This window comes from Pyrus communis, chromosome 15 (assembly GCF_963583255.1).
Source record: "Pyrus communis chromosome 15, drPyrComm1.1, whole genome shotgun sequence".
Lineage (NCBI taxonomy): Eukaryota > Viridiplantae > Streptophyta > Magnoliopsida > Rosales > Rosaceae > Pyrus > Pyrus communis.
In genome coordinates, this window is record NC_084817.1 from 10,991,056 (window position 1) to 11,005,881 (window position 14,826).

General features: G+C 34.2%; 1 protein-coding gene across 1 annotated transcript; it reads right to left on the reverse strand.

Moving 5' to 3' along the window:
- Nucleotides 1-5,449: 5,449 nt before the first annotated feature.
- Nucleotides 5,450-7,924, reverse strand: LOC137717047 (uncharacterized). Its single transcript, XM_068456364.1, has one exon. The coding sequence runs from the start codon at nt 7,922-7,924 to the stop codon at nt 5,450-5,452; it is 2,475 nt and encodes an 824-aa protein (XP_068312465.1).
- Between the last annotated feature and the right edge of the window lie 6,902 nt (nt 7,925-14,826).

Consider the following 14,826-nt stretch of genomic DNA (forward strand, 5'->3'; position numbering starts at 1 on the left):
TGAGAATTTTTAGAATTAGTTGAATTTTCCGGCGAGTTCAGGCAGCCGACCACCACATGCGGTAGCGCATAGGCCGAGACCCCACCTGCCCTTCCTAAACTAATGTGGTTACTCTATTTCATATGTGATGTTCAATTGATGAAATCTCATTGTAAAACTATAGTTTTGATAGAGACCGCCAATTGGATATTAAATGAATTGACGATCCGACCGTTGGATCGTCACCAAAATTTAATACGTTATACTACGTAATATTTGAGGATATTAGAAACTTACAGATCAGGAATCCGACGTACAGATCTTCCCAAATTGAATTTGTAAGCTCGTAAAATAAAACGTTGACAGCCACTTGAATTTGCAATTGGTGAAGGTCCAACCATTAGATTGTAATGAAATTTTAGTATGATGTTCTAGATACATAATTTGGATCTTTGAAAGTTACGGATTGGAAACCCAAGGTGTAGATCTTCTGAATCGGGTTACGTAGGGTTGTGAACCTTATCGTCGACCTTTGATCGACGATTGACTTTTGGTCAATGGGTTTCTAGAACGTCCTTGGGTATGCGTTTTATGTAAGTTACGTGTTCTATCGATAAAAATTCTGAGACATGATTTGATAATTGTTCTAGGCGACAATCGTTTGTGGTGCCTCAATGGGAGTTGTAGCACGGACTTCAGGTGAGTGGGTCTTTTCCTTTTTATAGTGTGTGTGTGTGTGTGTGTGTGTGTGTGTGTGTGTGTGTGTGTGTGTGTGTGTGTGTGTGTGTGTGTGTGTGTGATTGATAGTTGCCAATTATGCATTTGAAAAAGAATTTCTTAAGTACGCCTGAATTAGACTAAAGTTTATAAAAATTAGCAAAATGACGGAATTTATGAAACATGCTACATCCCACGGGATGCACATGTATGCTTATAATCTTCGATGCCATAATTATATCTACGGCTATGAATGTTATTATGTTGATTAGAATTATTGCATCATTATGGCATGCTTATATTCATGTAGTCAGCTCATCATTGCTGCACCCCGGTGTTAGTGCTCACCCTGGGCCAGGGCCAGTCCTTCACGTGTATGTTCACCTTCTCGCACCGCACGCTCGCCTTGGATCCAAGTAGGTGCCAGTCTTGTCGTACAGGTCACATTAAGCGACTTCGACTCGTAGGTGACCGCGATTATCGCCAGTCTTCAAGTGATCGTAGCATTATAGCGTATATCGTATATTATTACATCCAGTCCTGTCATATAGGTCACATTATGCGACTTCGACTCGTGTGCTAGCATAGATTAATGAGCAATAAGTGCAGTCGTACAGGTCGCATTAGACGACTCCAACTAGTATGCTAGCAGAGGTTGTTGAACACCTGATTTTACTTATATTACTATTGAGATTTTGTGATTTTGGGATGTCATGCCTTATTTACGTTTTGCAGGCTACAATAAGTACTTTCATACTATACGTATTATGTATATTTTGGAAACTATACATGTTTTACGGCAATGGATTATAATGGTTTCAAAGGTTTTTATGAAAACTTTATTTTTAGGCCCACTCACCCTTGTTTTTCGCCCCTCCAGGTTTTAGTAGCTGAGCTTTTATATCAACGATGATTCTTGGCAAATCTTGGGGTAGACGGTTACCTTTGGTGATATAATTTCTCACCCTATTTTACTGTACTATACTTATGCTCTGTCATCACGTGTGAATTGGGTTCATTCCTGCTCATAGCGCACTCTTGTATTTAGGCATTTTTAGGTTTGAATTTATTCACATTTCCACATCACTACACTTTATGGCTTTGTCACCCTTCAGGTATGGGCCAGTAAAGCTCGATTCGGAGTCCAAATGGACGTTCCGAGTCGGGGGTGAGTAAAGAAACTTTTTATACAAGTCAAATTTCAATGGACCATCACTAAATATGTTAAGTTTGGATCCATTAACAGATGCACATAGGTTAGAACGAGACATTGACCATAGCCTATAAATTGGAAAATAAGGTAACTTCATTAACTACAAAGTAATACCCAAACACATGCAAAACATAATACCCGAGAAAATACGTTACCATTAACATTATAATATCACTGACAGTTAAAATACGTTTTTCTTAGGGACTTGGTCCAAACGGACCCTTATTTTTATGTCACATTTTTTCTTACTTTATTCTATAATTTATTGTCATTTAGTTTATGAATTATTGACTCTTGTTGTTGGACTCCCTTCACTTGTTTTGTTCTGCAGATCTTGCAGACGTCTCAAATTGTGAGGTCATTGCATGAATTGAAGTTAACATGGGGATGACTGAGTTTGTTATGGGAGCCGATCTTTATTGTTATAATTAAATTATATTAAAATATCTTTTGAATAAATAAAATTGAATTTAAGAAAATAAAATATTCTTTGTATACAATGATAATTATTCTAACAAAGGTCGATTGTACAACAAAATTCTACACAATAATAGATATACTTGTATAATTGCAATTCATTCACAATAATTATCACTTTATTATTATTTGGTGAAAAAATGTAACTCAACAAGTAATATGACTTTATTATTGTAAAGTATTTTTTTTTTTTTTTTTTTCTTTTTTTTTTTTTTGAGTGTAGAACAGTAGAAGTTAGGTATGTCTGACCAAAAACAAAAATGTTGGATGAGGATCCTCTCTAGATCCTCTTTGTGAGGATACTAGAGATCAAGTCATCTCAGTCGTTCATCGTACATCATGCGATCAACTTTTATTAGGTACTCTGTTAGTGTTCAATTTTATATAAAAAATTCAAAATTATTTGTGGCCGCAAGATGACTAATAAATAGATACGATGAACCCTTAGGATTCTCACAAAAGGATCCAATAGCATCCTGTTCCAAAAAAGTTGGCTATGTGGACTAGATTGTGTTAGGCTACCAACCTTTGTACGTTAATGTAGACGGCCTAAATGCCCCAAACCGTGAAAGCCTTTGAAAGGTCCTCCTCCTCCTCCATAGACAAATAAAGCTTACCAACCTTACAATATTTTGTGGCCTCCCTATATATATGGGCAGTTTGATCCAGGTCAAAAAAATTCACCTGTTTTCGGATTGGGTCCAATTTTATTTGATTTTTTATTACACCTATTTTGCCCCTTGAAAATAAAAAATATTTAAATTCTTTATTTTTGAATTTAAAAAATTTAAAGTTTGAATATTCAAATACCTTTATCTACACATTTTCTAATTAAAAACATTTTAAAAACACATTACAACCAATCTTATAAGTTTATCAAAAATTAAAAGAAATGTTGTCGAGGTAGATAAAAAATTTGTAATGTAGGTAGATAATATTAATTAATCTATGATATAGGTAGATTATGAATAAAAACCTTTCGTATAGATAGATAACACGAAATAATATGTGATATAGATAGACTAATGAGCAAAAACATATCGTATAGGTAGATAAAATACAATTAATCTATAACACAGGTAGAATAAACAAAATATACAAATAGATTCATTATAGAAATATATAATACAGGTATATAGATTCATTACAGAAATATATAGATTCATTACAGAAATATATAATACAGGTAGACATGAGTTTTCCTCGACATAATCTTGTGTGATGTTATCGATTTCCACATAACTAGGATCTTCTTTGTTATGGTTATAGAAAGGGTGAAACTTTTTTTTTTTTTTTTTTTTTTGCTCGATCTAGTTTCTATATGCTAGATCCCAACAGTGTACATTTTACACATCTTGAAAACCACTATACTTGAATTTCATAAGGCGAATGAGTTGGTTTAGCATCCTGGATGTTGACTCGGATCCATCTGCCTCGTTTGGAATTTGTTCAGCCCGAAGTACTGGTTGTTTCAGTGTTGACAAGTTTTATTGTTTCTGATTTTAGAGTAGTTGAATTTCTGTTATGTTAGGCTTGGCCTTTTCATTCCCTTTGAATTGAGACATTCTTATCGAGCAGGATGTTGGTTTCAATTTCCTTATGCCTGTGGGCTGTGGCTGTTTAATTTATCCTGGGAAGAGAACATTTTTCTGGAAATTTTAAAACTTGAAACAAGAAGACTGAACAAGAAGGAAAGGGATCGGAGAACACAGCACAAATTGTATACGGGAGTTATGAAAGAAGAGATATACTTTAAAACTAATTCTACAAGTAGGGGATTATTTAAAGATAAATAATTAATTTCATAATACAAGTAAATCTAGAATTAAAGGATAATGTTAATAGAGGGGTAATTTTGACAAAAAAATGAAAATAAAATGACGTGGGCAATGAGTCACTGGACTTAAATCAATAACTAGCCTCTCTGCACGCACTAACGTGCGTGCGAGAGACATTTTTGCATCACAGGCGCTATGCGCCCCTAAAGGTGTATCGTGTTAGTTTTTCCCATTGTAATTGTCAAGATATACTTTAAATGTATTGTGCAAAGAGGAACTTTTTTTTTTATCATGCACGTCCTAAAAAGTTATCATGTTTTTCGTTTTTACTTTGCGTAAAGTAATGATTTAAATGTTATTCATGCACTTATCAAACAACATACGATTTTAGATGCAAGTTCCTACCTAAAGCCTATGAACGATAGCAAGTATATGTAAATAAATAAAAAATAGTAGATGAAAACAGTAAGTACTCGTAGCAAAATACAAAACAATTTAAATGTCAAAATATAAATCCTACATAACAATATGTACATTATTCACAATACTCATAGAGTGTATATGTCACTGTTTCTTTTGAAAAGAAAGTTTACATATTGACATCAATGCTGCAATTTCCACCCATTTGTTCATGATTGATGCTTCAAATTTTCATTGCCAATCTACAAACAATAGTGAGAAAATTAAAAATCAAATAAAAAGAGTTAATTGATAAGTGAGAAATGCATACTGAAAGGTTATCGTTAATAAAGCTGTTACCTATTAGGAATCACCATAATTAGCTGGAATGAAGCAAGACTTCTTTGTATAATACATTCCGTGTAAATACACCTTGTTGGCCTACTATGGAGCCACTTTTTACTAACACGGTTGTGGTTGACTTTGAGACCCCCCTCGATAAAGCCACATATAATTGTCCATGGCTGAAGATATGATCTGGAAGGTAAACGCCTACATGTATTGTCTGACCTTGAGATTTGTTTATAGTGATAGAGAAACTAAGTTTCACTGGAAATTGCTTTCTTGTAAGTTCAAATGGAAGCCCAGCAGTATCAGTACTTTTGAGAGGGATTCTTGGTAAGAAAACTCTGGATCCGGCAAATTGTCCAGTTAGAATTTCAGCATCAATAAGATTTCGGTAAGAACCACGACACAATAATCTTGTACCATTACACAATCCCAATTTCGGATCAATATTTCTTAAAAGCATGATTGGAGCACCTCTTTTCAGAGTTAACTTGTGCGGAGGCAAACCACCAAGTGAGATTGAATTCAAGAACTCTGGCTAATACAAATTCTTTGCGTCATCCTCAACTGAATCAAATGAATACATTGTCTCTTCTAAACCCGGAAACATATTGATTATCTTTTCATTCAACATATCAACGTCTTCATTTGTAGGAGTTACCACTGCCCTTTTCACCATGTAGGTTGCATCATTTATATGATCCTCTAAGTCAGGGAAGATTTTGGCAATTAATTGATTAATGGAATGCTCACTCTCCCATGGTATCACCATGCATTCAGGTAGTTTTACCATATCATCCATAATAACATCTTCATTCCCATCACCAACATGAAGTAAAAATTCTGAAAATTCACAATCATTTATGGATCTCATGTTTTGTTTGAGTTTTAAAATCTTTACTTGTGACCAAAATGATGCCTTAACAACACTTGCTTGGATTAGTTCGGACTTGGTTCCTTTCCGGATAACAGGAAGAACTTGTCGAAAATCTCCCCCAAATATCATTATTTTCCCTCCAAATGGTAAGTCAATATCTGTTAAGTCTCCGAACGTTCGATCGAGTGCTTCAAATGCATGACGATGTGTCATTGTTGCTTCATCCCAAATAATTGCCTTTGCCTTTTGTATTAGCTTTGCTAAATCAGATTGTTTACCGATCGAACACATCGATGATGCATCGAGACTAAGTGGTATCTTGAATTTAGAATGTGTTGTCCTCCCACCAGGCAATATCGTAGCTGCTATTCCAGATGATGCTGTTGCTAATACTATGTGCCCCAACCTTCTCAAGCTTGCTAACAATGTGCGATATAGGTAAGTTTTTCCAGTTCCACCGAGACCATCCACAAAAAAAGTTGCATTATCCGATCGTTGAACTGCACCCATTATTATGTTAAACGCACTTTTTTGGTCATCATTTAAGCGTTCAATTGCATCAAGATCTTGTTGTGGAATACATATGGATATTTCATCTTCAATACATCCTGTCATTCCTGAACTTGATTCATTTCCTCTTGTCATTTGGGGCAAATCAAACTCGTTTATACTCTTATTAAATTGAACCAAAAGTATGTTCAACTCACGCAAGAGTATGTTGGTAGCAAGTGTGGGAGTTATGTTAGTCATGGAAACATAATCTTCCATCATGAATGGATAGAACTCATCCCATAACCCTCGAACACCAATTGGTGCACAATATACCAATTTGGTGACGAATAATCTTCTTAAAGCCGACGGCATCTGAATTGCGGAGGCCTCTAACAAACATTGTCGAATATTGTCATCTCTTTCTAACAAACCTCGTTGTTCTGCTGCCTGCTTAAATGTTGGATGTAAAACTCCATTAACTGTTCTCAAGTTTGTGAAGGATGTTGGTCCTCTAACATGATTAAGAAGAATCCGAAGGTAAAATTTTTCGCCTTCAGCAGGTGAAACTGCATATATTCGCCCAATAACCTTGTTATGATTCATTCTTTTAGACCACTTTCTTTGAGCTTGAATCCATCTGTAATGTGATGGTATCTCCATGTATAAATAATGTCGCGCTTCTGCATCCACATGATTAAGTGTAAAAAATTCAGTCAACATTGTCTTTCTTGTACTATCATCATGTAGAATATTTGTTATACTCTCATCGGCACGAAACTGAACTTGGTGCATATTAGGAAGATGTATTTGCATTCGCTCAACAGATGGGTAAATTCGATTAATAATGAACTTGAATATCTTCCATAATGCCTCTGGTGCGCAAACCCATCTTGCATCCTGAAACTGCTTTATTTCATCGTATTGAGGGTCTGATTGCACTTCAACTGTCACTCTGTCTGGGCCTTTGTAAACATACTTATATAAGTACTTGACACTTTTTATGCTTGCACAAATTTCAACATTGATGTGACAATCATACCTTAACAGCAACCATGGATTATATGGAATGACCCAACTATTATCAACCATTATGTTTCCTTGTCGATTAAGTGAGACGGGCAATCGATTTCCTCGCCTTTGATAAATTGGATACGAATCATTCCCTTGAATGGTGACTGGTGCAAATGGTTTGGGAAACTTTCTCTTACAACTCCCATTTTTCATACATGGAGATTGAAGATTATGAATCCCACACGGGCCATGAATCATATGCTTTAACACCACATTATAAAGTTGAGGCTCTACATCTTCATTTGGTATTTTAGCTCTAACAATTCGGTCATACTCATCTGGATTATTGATCTTATCATTTTCATCTAACACCACAAGCATATGCACATGTGGAAGACCACGTTTCTGAAACTCAATAACGTATGCGTAAACAACAACACTGCCCAATACCCCCTTTTCAATGACGTCTTCTTTTAGTTGCTCAAGTTTTGCACGAAATACTCTAGTGAGTAAGTCAGGGCGATCTTGTGGAGTTTGTCCAGCGAGTAATTCGCTTTTGATTTCTTCCCAACTTGGGTTACATGTCATGGTAATAAAAAGATCTGGCTTTCCGAATCTTTGAACCAAAGTCATTGCGTCTTGATATCGTTGGTACATGTCACGTGGGCTTCCAACAAATGATGATGGTAAAATAATTCTACGCCCGATGCTACCTAATAATTTTTTATTTTCAATTAGCTATATATATTGTACACAGTTTAAACAAAGTTATATTTCTAAATAACGATGACTGAAACAATATATATACCTGCATTGTATTGACCTGCATTTAGAGAGTCTTCAAGTCCTTTGTAGAGATCCGCTCTAACTGTGGCTTGATTAAAACGCAACCATCTAAGTTTTTGTGATTCAATTTTAATGTAGTTATCTACAGCATATTGTTGCAAGAGACGTCCACCTCGAAGCAAAAGTGATGATCCATTATGGCGTATCTGCAAAAGCAAATTTCATATATTGCTTTTAATATAGGAATCATCATTCATCTATATATACTGGGAAATAAATTATGTTATTAGTACAAACCTGTAACATATAAGCATAATAGTCGCAACATGTTATTGCTCTTCCACCATCATCATGACTGTTAACATCCCATCCATATGTACCATAAGGCAGCAATAGTGGATATTGTAAGGGATCATAAAATCCAACATAGTCTCGGACGTGAGAAAGTCTTCCACTAATTGTCTACACCCCGATATCCCTTCCATTTGCAATTGTGGCATTATCTCCATCTATTATAATTGCCGCAACTTGTGATGCTGATGGTAGACTATACTGACGCCGATCTATAGGTTGCTCTTTTAGGATCAACTTGCAATTCGGCAAATCTTGGCGTTGTCCGAGGCTTCGCAATGTATGAACAAAAGGATTATGGTTGTTCAACATATGTTGTATCTTTTCAACCACACGTCTATCTAAAACTTCACTTTCACACATTCGGTTTTCAACTTCATGCTCAGTGTCATATATATAAGCTTGTAAAAATCGCGGTCTGTTCCCTTCATTCGGTAAAAGTCCACCAATCTTATGATATAATGCACCTTGAGCACGAAATGTGTAAATCCCACGACCACCAATATTAATTCTTTCATCCACGTGTACTCCCATTGAAGTGAATACAAATGCATGATTGTAAGCTCGAATATTTTGCCTGAAGTGTCTACCCTCATTTGTTTGGTCAGAGAAAAGAGCAACCATTTCTGGTGGGGACTGTATTGGGGGTAAAACAATTCTTCCTTTCAAGCAACACATATTCAAAGTTTCTCGAGCAAACAATCGTGCATAGCAGTACGAACATGTGGTTGGAGGAGATAATTGGCAACCTAGGATACCCCGATTCTCATTATAATTTCTAGCACAATTGTGGTTTCTTCTTCCTCTGGTTTGGCACGCATGACAATTGGTTCTATTTGCATGTTCTTCTTCTGATATTTTTACATGAATATCCAACATTCAGTATAAGAATTTTCTTTGTAACTAATCATATATCTATATAAAGATAGAATTATATACTAAGCTCACCATTGTGGGGAGGAATTGAGAGCATCCCATAAGATATTTGTGATCTATTTGAATGTGCCAACTGTCCCATATGAGAACGCATTCTAGTAGAAGTTTGGTCATCATGATTTGTGATATCTGACAAAACCCTTGAATTCGCACTTTCATGCTCAATTTGTTCTAATAAATAGACCACATTATAATACGATTAGTTAAAAATTTTGTCTTTAATATTTAATATATTTAGTTGTGAGTCTAATATTTCGTAAGACTACCACTAAAAATAACTACAACATTGAGATCAATACGAAAGTATCGAAGAAAAGAATACAATGAGATTTCAATTCACAAAATTTTGTTCTTAAAAAATAACCTAATTTTTTAAGTGTGAAACAAATACAAATAAAGAAATTGAAATAAATACCAGGAATTTGTTGTTCTATATTACTGGGGTCGACCTCAACATCATAGTTAGCCAACTGAACCCGTTCTTGTATATTATTGGGACCTACTTGTTGCATAGTTAAAAGAAAAATTAGAAATTAGATTTTTTTTTTAATTTTTTTGCATTAGTATAAGTTAAAGAAAAAGGAATATGAAATAAATACCAGGAATTTCTTGTTGTATGTTACTGTGGGATGTCATAGTATATCATCATATAGAGTTGGAATTTGTTGTCTTTTTTCTTGTGCTATTAGACGTCGTCGAGCTAGATATCTTTGATGTTCTTCAGGACTCAATGATTGATGCCATTGTCTTGCACGACTTTGACCACGCTCCATGGAAAAATTTATCTAAAAAATTAAAAAATAAATGAACCTAAATTGAATACAAATTTTGTGACATTCCATAAATACGAAAAAGTCTACGTAGATGCCTATGAACAGAAGAAGGAAAAACATTTATCTACACATCACTATAATACAAAAGAACAAAATAAAATGATCACAAAATACTTTTCAAGTGTAATAAGTATCAGTGCAAGGAAATGACGGGCCTATATACACTTCTCGGTTGGTGTTAGGACTTGGATATGATTTAGCTTTAATGTTTTTTTTCTTTTATAAATTAGCATTGTTTATAGAGTTTTAATTTTTATGTCAACTGGATGAGTAGAATTTTAAACTTTTTTAATACCCCTAAACCCTATCATAAATGACGGATGTGGGCTGGACATAATATAAAAAGTTTTTAGAAATGTGTAACCCATAATAAGAGGCTAAAAAACTACCACATGACAAAGAAGAATTTGTATTCAATGTAGGTTCATTATATTTATTAGTTTGCTCTAATAACTCAACAATGCACATATAAGCTCTAAAATGTTATGATATCCTTAAAATTTTAGTAATTTTGGTTTCTTAGGTATTATGTTTATTAGTAATTTTGGTTCATTAGTTTAAGGATATGATCTTCAAGAATTTGTGATCAACACATCTTAAGAAATTTTGGGGTGCTTTGTTGGTCGTTGGGGTGCAAATGGGGATGGGATGATTTGGTTCAAATGGATTAAAAAAAAAAAAAAATGCATGTATGCAAGGTTCCTTAACAAAATCATAATTATGAATAACTGTTATGATATTCAAAATCCTTCTCGAACCCCGCTAGTGTTTAGGGATGATTTTGGACTACATGGATATTTGAGATTACGAAGAAGATTATGAATAACTAAACATGGGTCAAAATTTTTTTTGTTAGAGGACATCAATTGTTCATAATTGGTTTGATCTTAGACATAATAACAATTACGAATATTTTTTTTCTTCACATTATCTTCTCGAATTGGGGTTCAACATTAGAAGTTCTTTTCTCAAGTCTCAACATTAAGCACAATGAAGAAAACAAAAGGCCAAAAGCAAAAAGCCACCTCTTCCGCTGTTATCACCTTACTTTTCTTCAATGCTCACTCCCAACAGAAAATCTATGGCAAGAATACACTTTCCCCCCTTCCTTTTTCTTCGAGCCTCAACAAATGGGTCTGCAACCAATGCCAACTGAAATAATTGAGGTTAAGCAAGAGGAGTTGATAAAGAATCGGCCAAGAGAAGACCAAGCTAAGCCAACTGAAATAATTGAGGTTATTCCTGACAACGCTATAAATATTACATCATAAAACAGTTTAGCTTAATTCAGTACATCTTTTTTTGTTAAATAAGAAATGACTATGTTTTCTGTTAAATAAGAAATGGCTACGTCACAAATGTCCATATAATTTAATTGAAATGATAAACATGTTCTGTAAAACCAAGATTTTTGAAAGTCTAACTAATTGGTCAAATAGTGTCAAACATAGTAGTATTTCTCCAAGTAATAGCACGTCCTAATATTAAGCTGAAGAGTAAGAATAGTTATATGACATTAAATTGAAAGTCTAACTAATTAAGATGATTGTAATAAACATGAGGCATTGTTGCAAATATAACAGGGCTGCAAACCAATTGGTAAAAGCACACTTTTATATGAAAATAAAAACAAAAAATTCAATTAAATAAGCATCAGCATGCACTCCATAATCGTCTATCCTTATTTTTTTAATTTACGTTAGTTTGTATGCAAATGATTTGGGAAATTATAGCAGTGCAAAATGGATAGAACCCAGAACTGAAATGAAGAGAAAACACACATCCAATTTGGTGATGGTAAAAATGGAAAAGGGATATGATCAATACCCGATCGAATCACTGGCGAGAGAGCTCCGATTCCAAAAATTAATCCACAAATACTTAATGTTAGCCTCTTCAATCAAATTCTACTTAACCTAAGACTAATCCAATCCTAATCAGCGAACATGACTTGAATATTTGTATGGCAAATAGACAGCAAGCGAATGCTCAAACCTGGAATGTGTAGCCACTGGTATTCTTCATGTGTATCACTCCCGAAACACGTTAAAAGCTTTGGCAAGTAAGCAAACTGCAACATCGATACAATGACAAACAAAACTTCAATTACACACTGCCAAACCATTCCAAACTTTACTCAATAAGAGAACATTTAAAACATATTATATTGTAATGAAAAAAATTGTAAGGCCAAATCCAAATTGAATCGTGCATTTTTAGAAAAAACTGCAAAAAACTGCAAAAAATAAAAAAATCAGATTGCAAAACTATCTATGTAAATACTTAAAGTCATTGTAAAAGAATATACTATAATTGAACAAACAGCATAAAACTCACCAAGTTGCTTTAAGTCATGAAGCCTGAAATGCAATGAAATCAATTCATTTGCAGCAAACAACATACACATATTTCTTTTGACACAGAGGTATACAAAAACCAAGCTAACTGTAAAACTCCTACGTATCAATAAACTGTACCCAACACCAATGGGGCACTAGTCTTAGCGATAATGAAGTTGAAGCCGCCAATCTCTGGTGGGATGAAACTGACAATATCGGTGTAGCATATTCTCACAGAATTTGAAACAGTATGTGAACCTGTGTAATAAAATAAAAAATATAAAAAGCTATGAAAGAAACAAAAATCTGAACGTTAACAGTTTTTTATATACTTGCTCGGGAAACGAAAGCATGAAAGAGAGATCAAACCTGAAAGAAATCAGAAATGACTGTTCAGTGATCTTTGGGCGTGTGTGGGATTAGTAGAATTATAATGAGGCATTGAATCTATTTATCTCTGAAGAGTAGTCTGCATAAAGAAAACATAAACATGAGGAGGGTCCCTTTGTGGCCTAGAAAGTGAGTGAAAATAAGCCCAGGAATATGCATGCGTGTGTACGGTACAGGAATAAAGAAACATTGATGGTCTTTTACCTTGGTAGTGACTAATTTTGCAGTCATATTCATGTGTGTGCAATGCAGTAAAAGTAAGCACCCACCTTTTTTCTTTCCTGTAAGAAGAAATGGATAAATTATAAATAACTATTAACAATAGTCCAGATAAAAGGGAAGATTTAAAATGCATAAATTCAAACTATATAACTTAATTAAGATGAGAGGAGAATTGAAAGCATCTCAATGAAAATTACAGAACAATCTAACTAAAAGTACGATAGCCTTGAGTAACAGAGGCAATTTAGCACCCAAATAAAATTGGTAGATTAACGAATATGAGTTCAAACGCGGAGGAAAGCAACAAAACCAATCAAACAATGAATTACCAATAGAATAAAAGGACAAATATGAATATCTTACAAAAATGCAAGCAACAAATTACCAATACTCAAACAAAACCTCACTTCAGTGAAATTCAAATTTGGAGAAGGTTAGAGAAAAAGGACTTGATGGGTTGGATACATGGAATTGGTACAGACGGGGCATTCCCTATAATTTATAGATATCATTCAAAAAATAAGAAACAAAGATGGTTAGGGAGATATTAAGGCGATTACAGGAAACATACATGGTTAGTTGAAGAGGCAATCTGCAAACACTAATTAACAGTAAATATTTATAGATGGAAAGCCTTTAGATCTGTATGTGTTCTTCGAAACATTGTCAAATTTTTATCTAATGTGCCGCATGGTCTCTGGTGTAGTCCAAAAACAACACAATCAAAATCAACGAAATATACTACATTCTCACAGTTTTATTCATTATTACACGGAATGTAGTATATTTCGGAATCCCATGACTTTCGGCAAGTACTTACTAAATCTTAAGTTCATATAACAACTCAAAACATTTTGAATTGCACCAAGAGAGAAAGCTAGCAATCATACCTCAGCTAACCCACCAACAATGACTTCGATCGACACAAAGGTCCGAATCTGATCAATGTTAACAAAAAAACCCACTTGCTAAAATCAATCTAATACCTGTTTCACAATTACAAAATGTGTTGAAAACTGAAAATGGATGAAAAAGCAAAGAAGAAGCATCAAGAGATTAAGGCATTTAAATAATTAGATGAAGTGGACAGAGATTAGTAAAAAAATTGGGGAGGGAAGTGATGATCTCTGCAGTGAGGCGAAGAAGTTATGATAAAAGGTTGTGGGGGGGTTTGAAAATTGAACGGAAACTGCTATGTAGAAATCTGACCGTCCTGAACGTGGTGGTTTTTCAGTACATATTTTTGTGCGGTTATTGTTTTTTTACCAGTTTGTCCCCATTTTTTGAATTTTTTTGGGTTTGGATTGTGAAGAAAACACTTTATTCACTGTTTGTTTGATCTCTTACTCCCCATTTGCTCAACTTTCTTTTGTTGTTTTTTGTTTTTTAATTTTAAACTTCATATACTTAATGTTTTGAGTTATCTCATGGATAGGCACAAACAAGAAGATAGCCTTGGCCTCTTCTAAGAGAACATAATCCACACGCATAAGAGAACCAAGTCTTCTCATAAATATGTTCTACTATACATTAGCTTTCTTCGTTATGTTAATTGGTACTTTTTATCTATTTGTATTGTTCTTTGTTATGTCTCGCTATTTTTTATTTGTCTGCATAATCCGAGTATTATTTTGATAAAAAAAATTGCATATTAAATGGGGTTTTATGCGGTTGATAA

Excerpts from the sequence above, each read along its gene's own strand:
- LOC137717047 (XM_068456364.1), bottom strand. The coding sequence starts at position 7,924 with ATGACTTTGGTTCAAAGATTCGGAAAGCCAGATCTTTTTATTACCATG.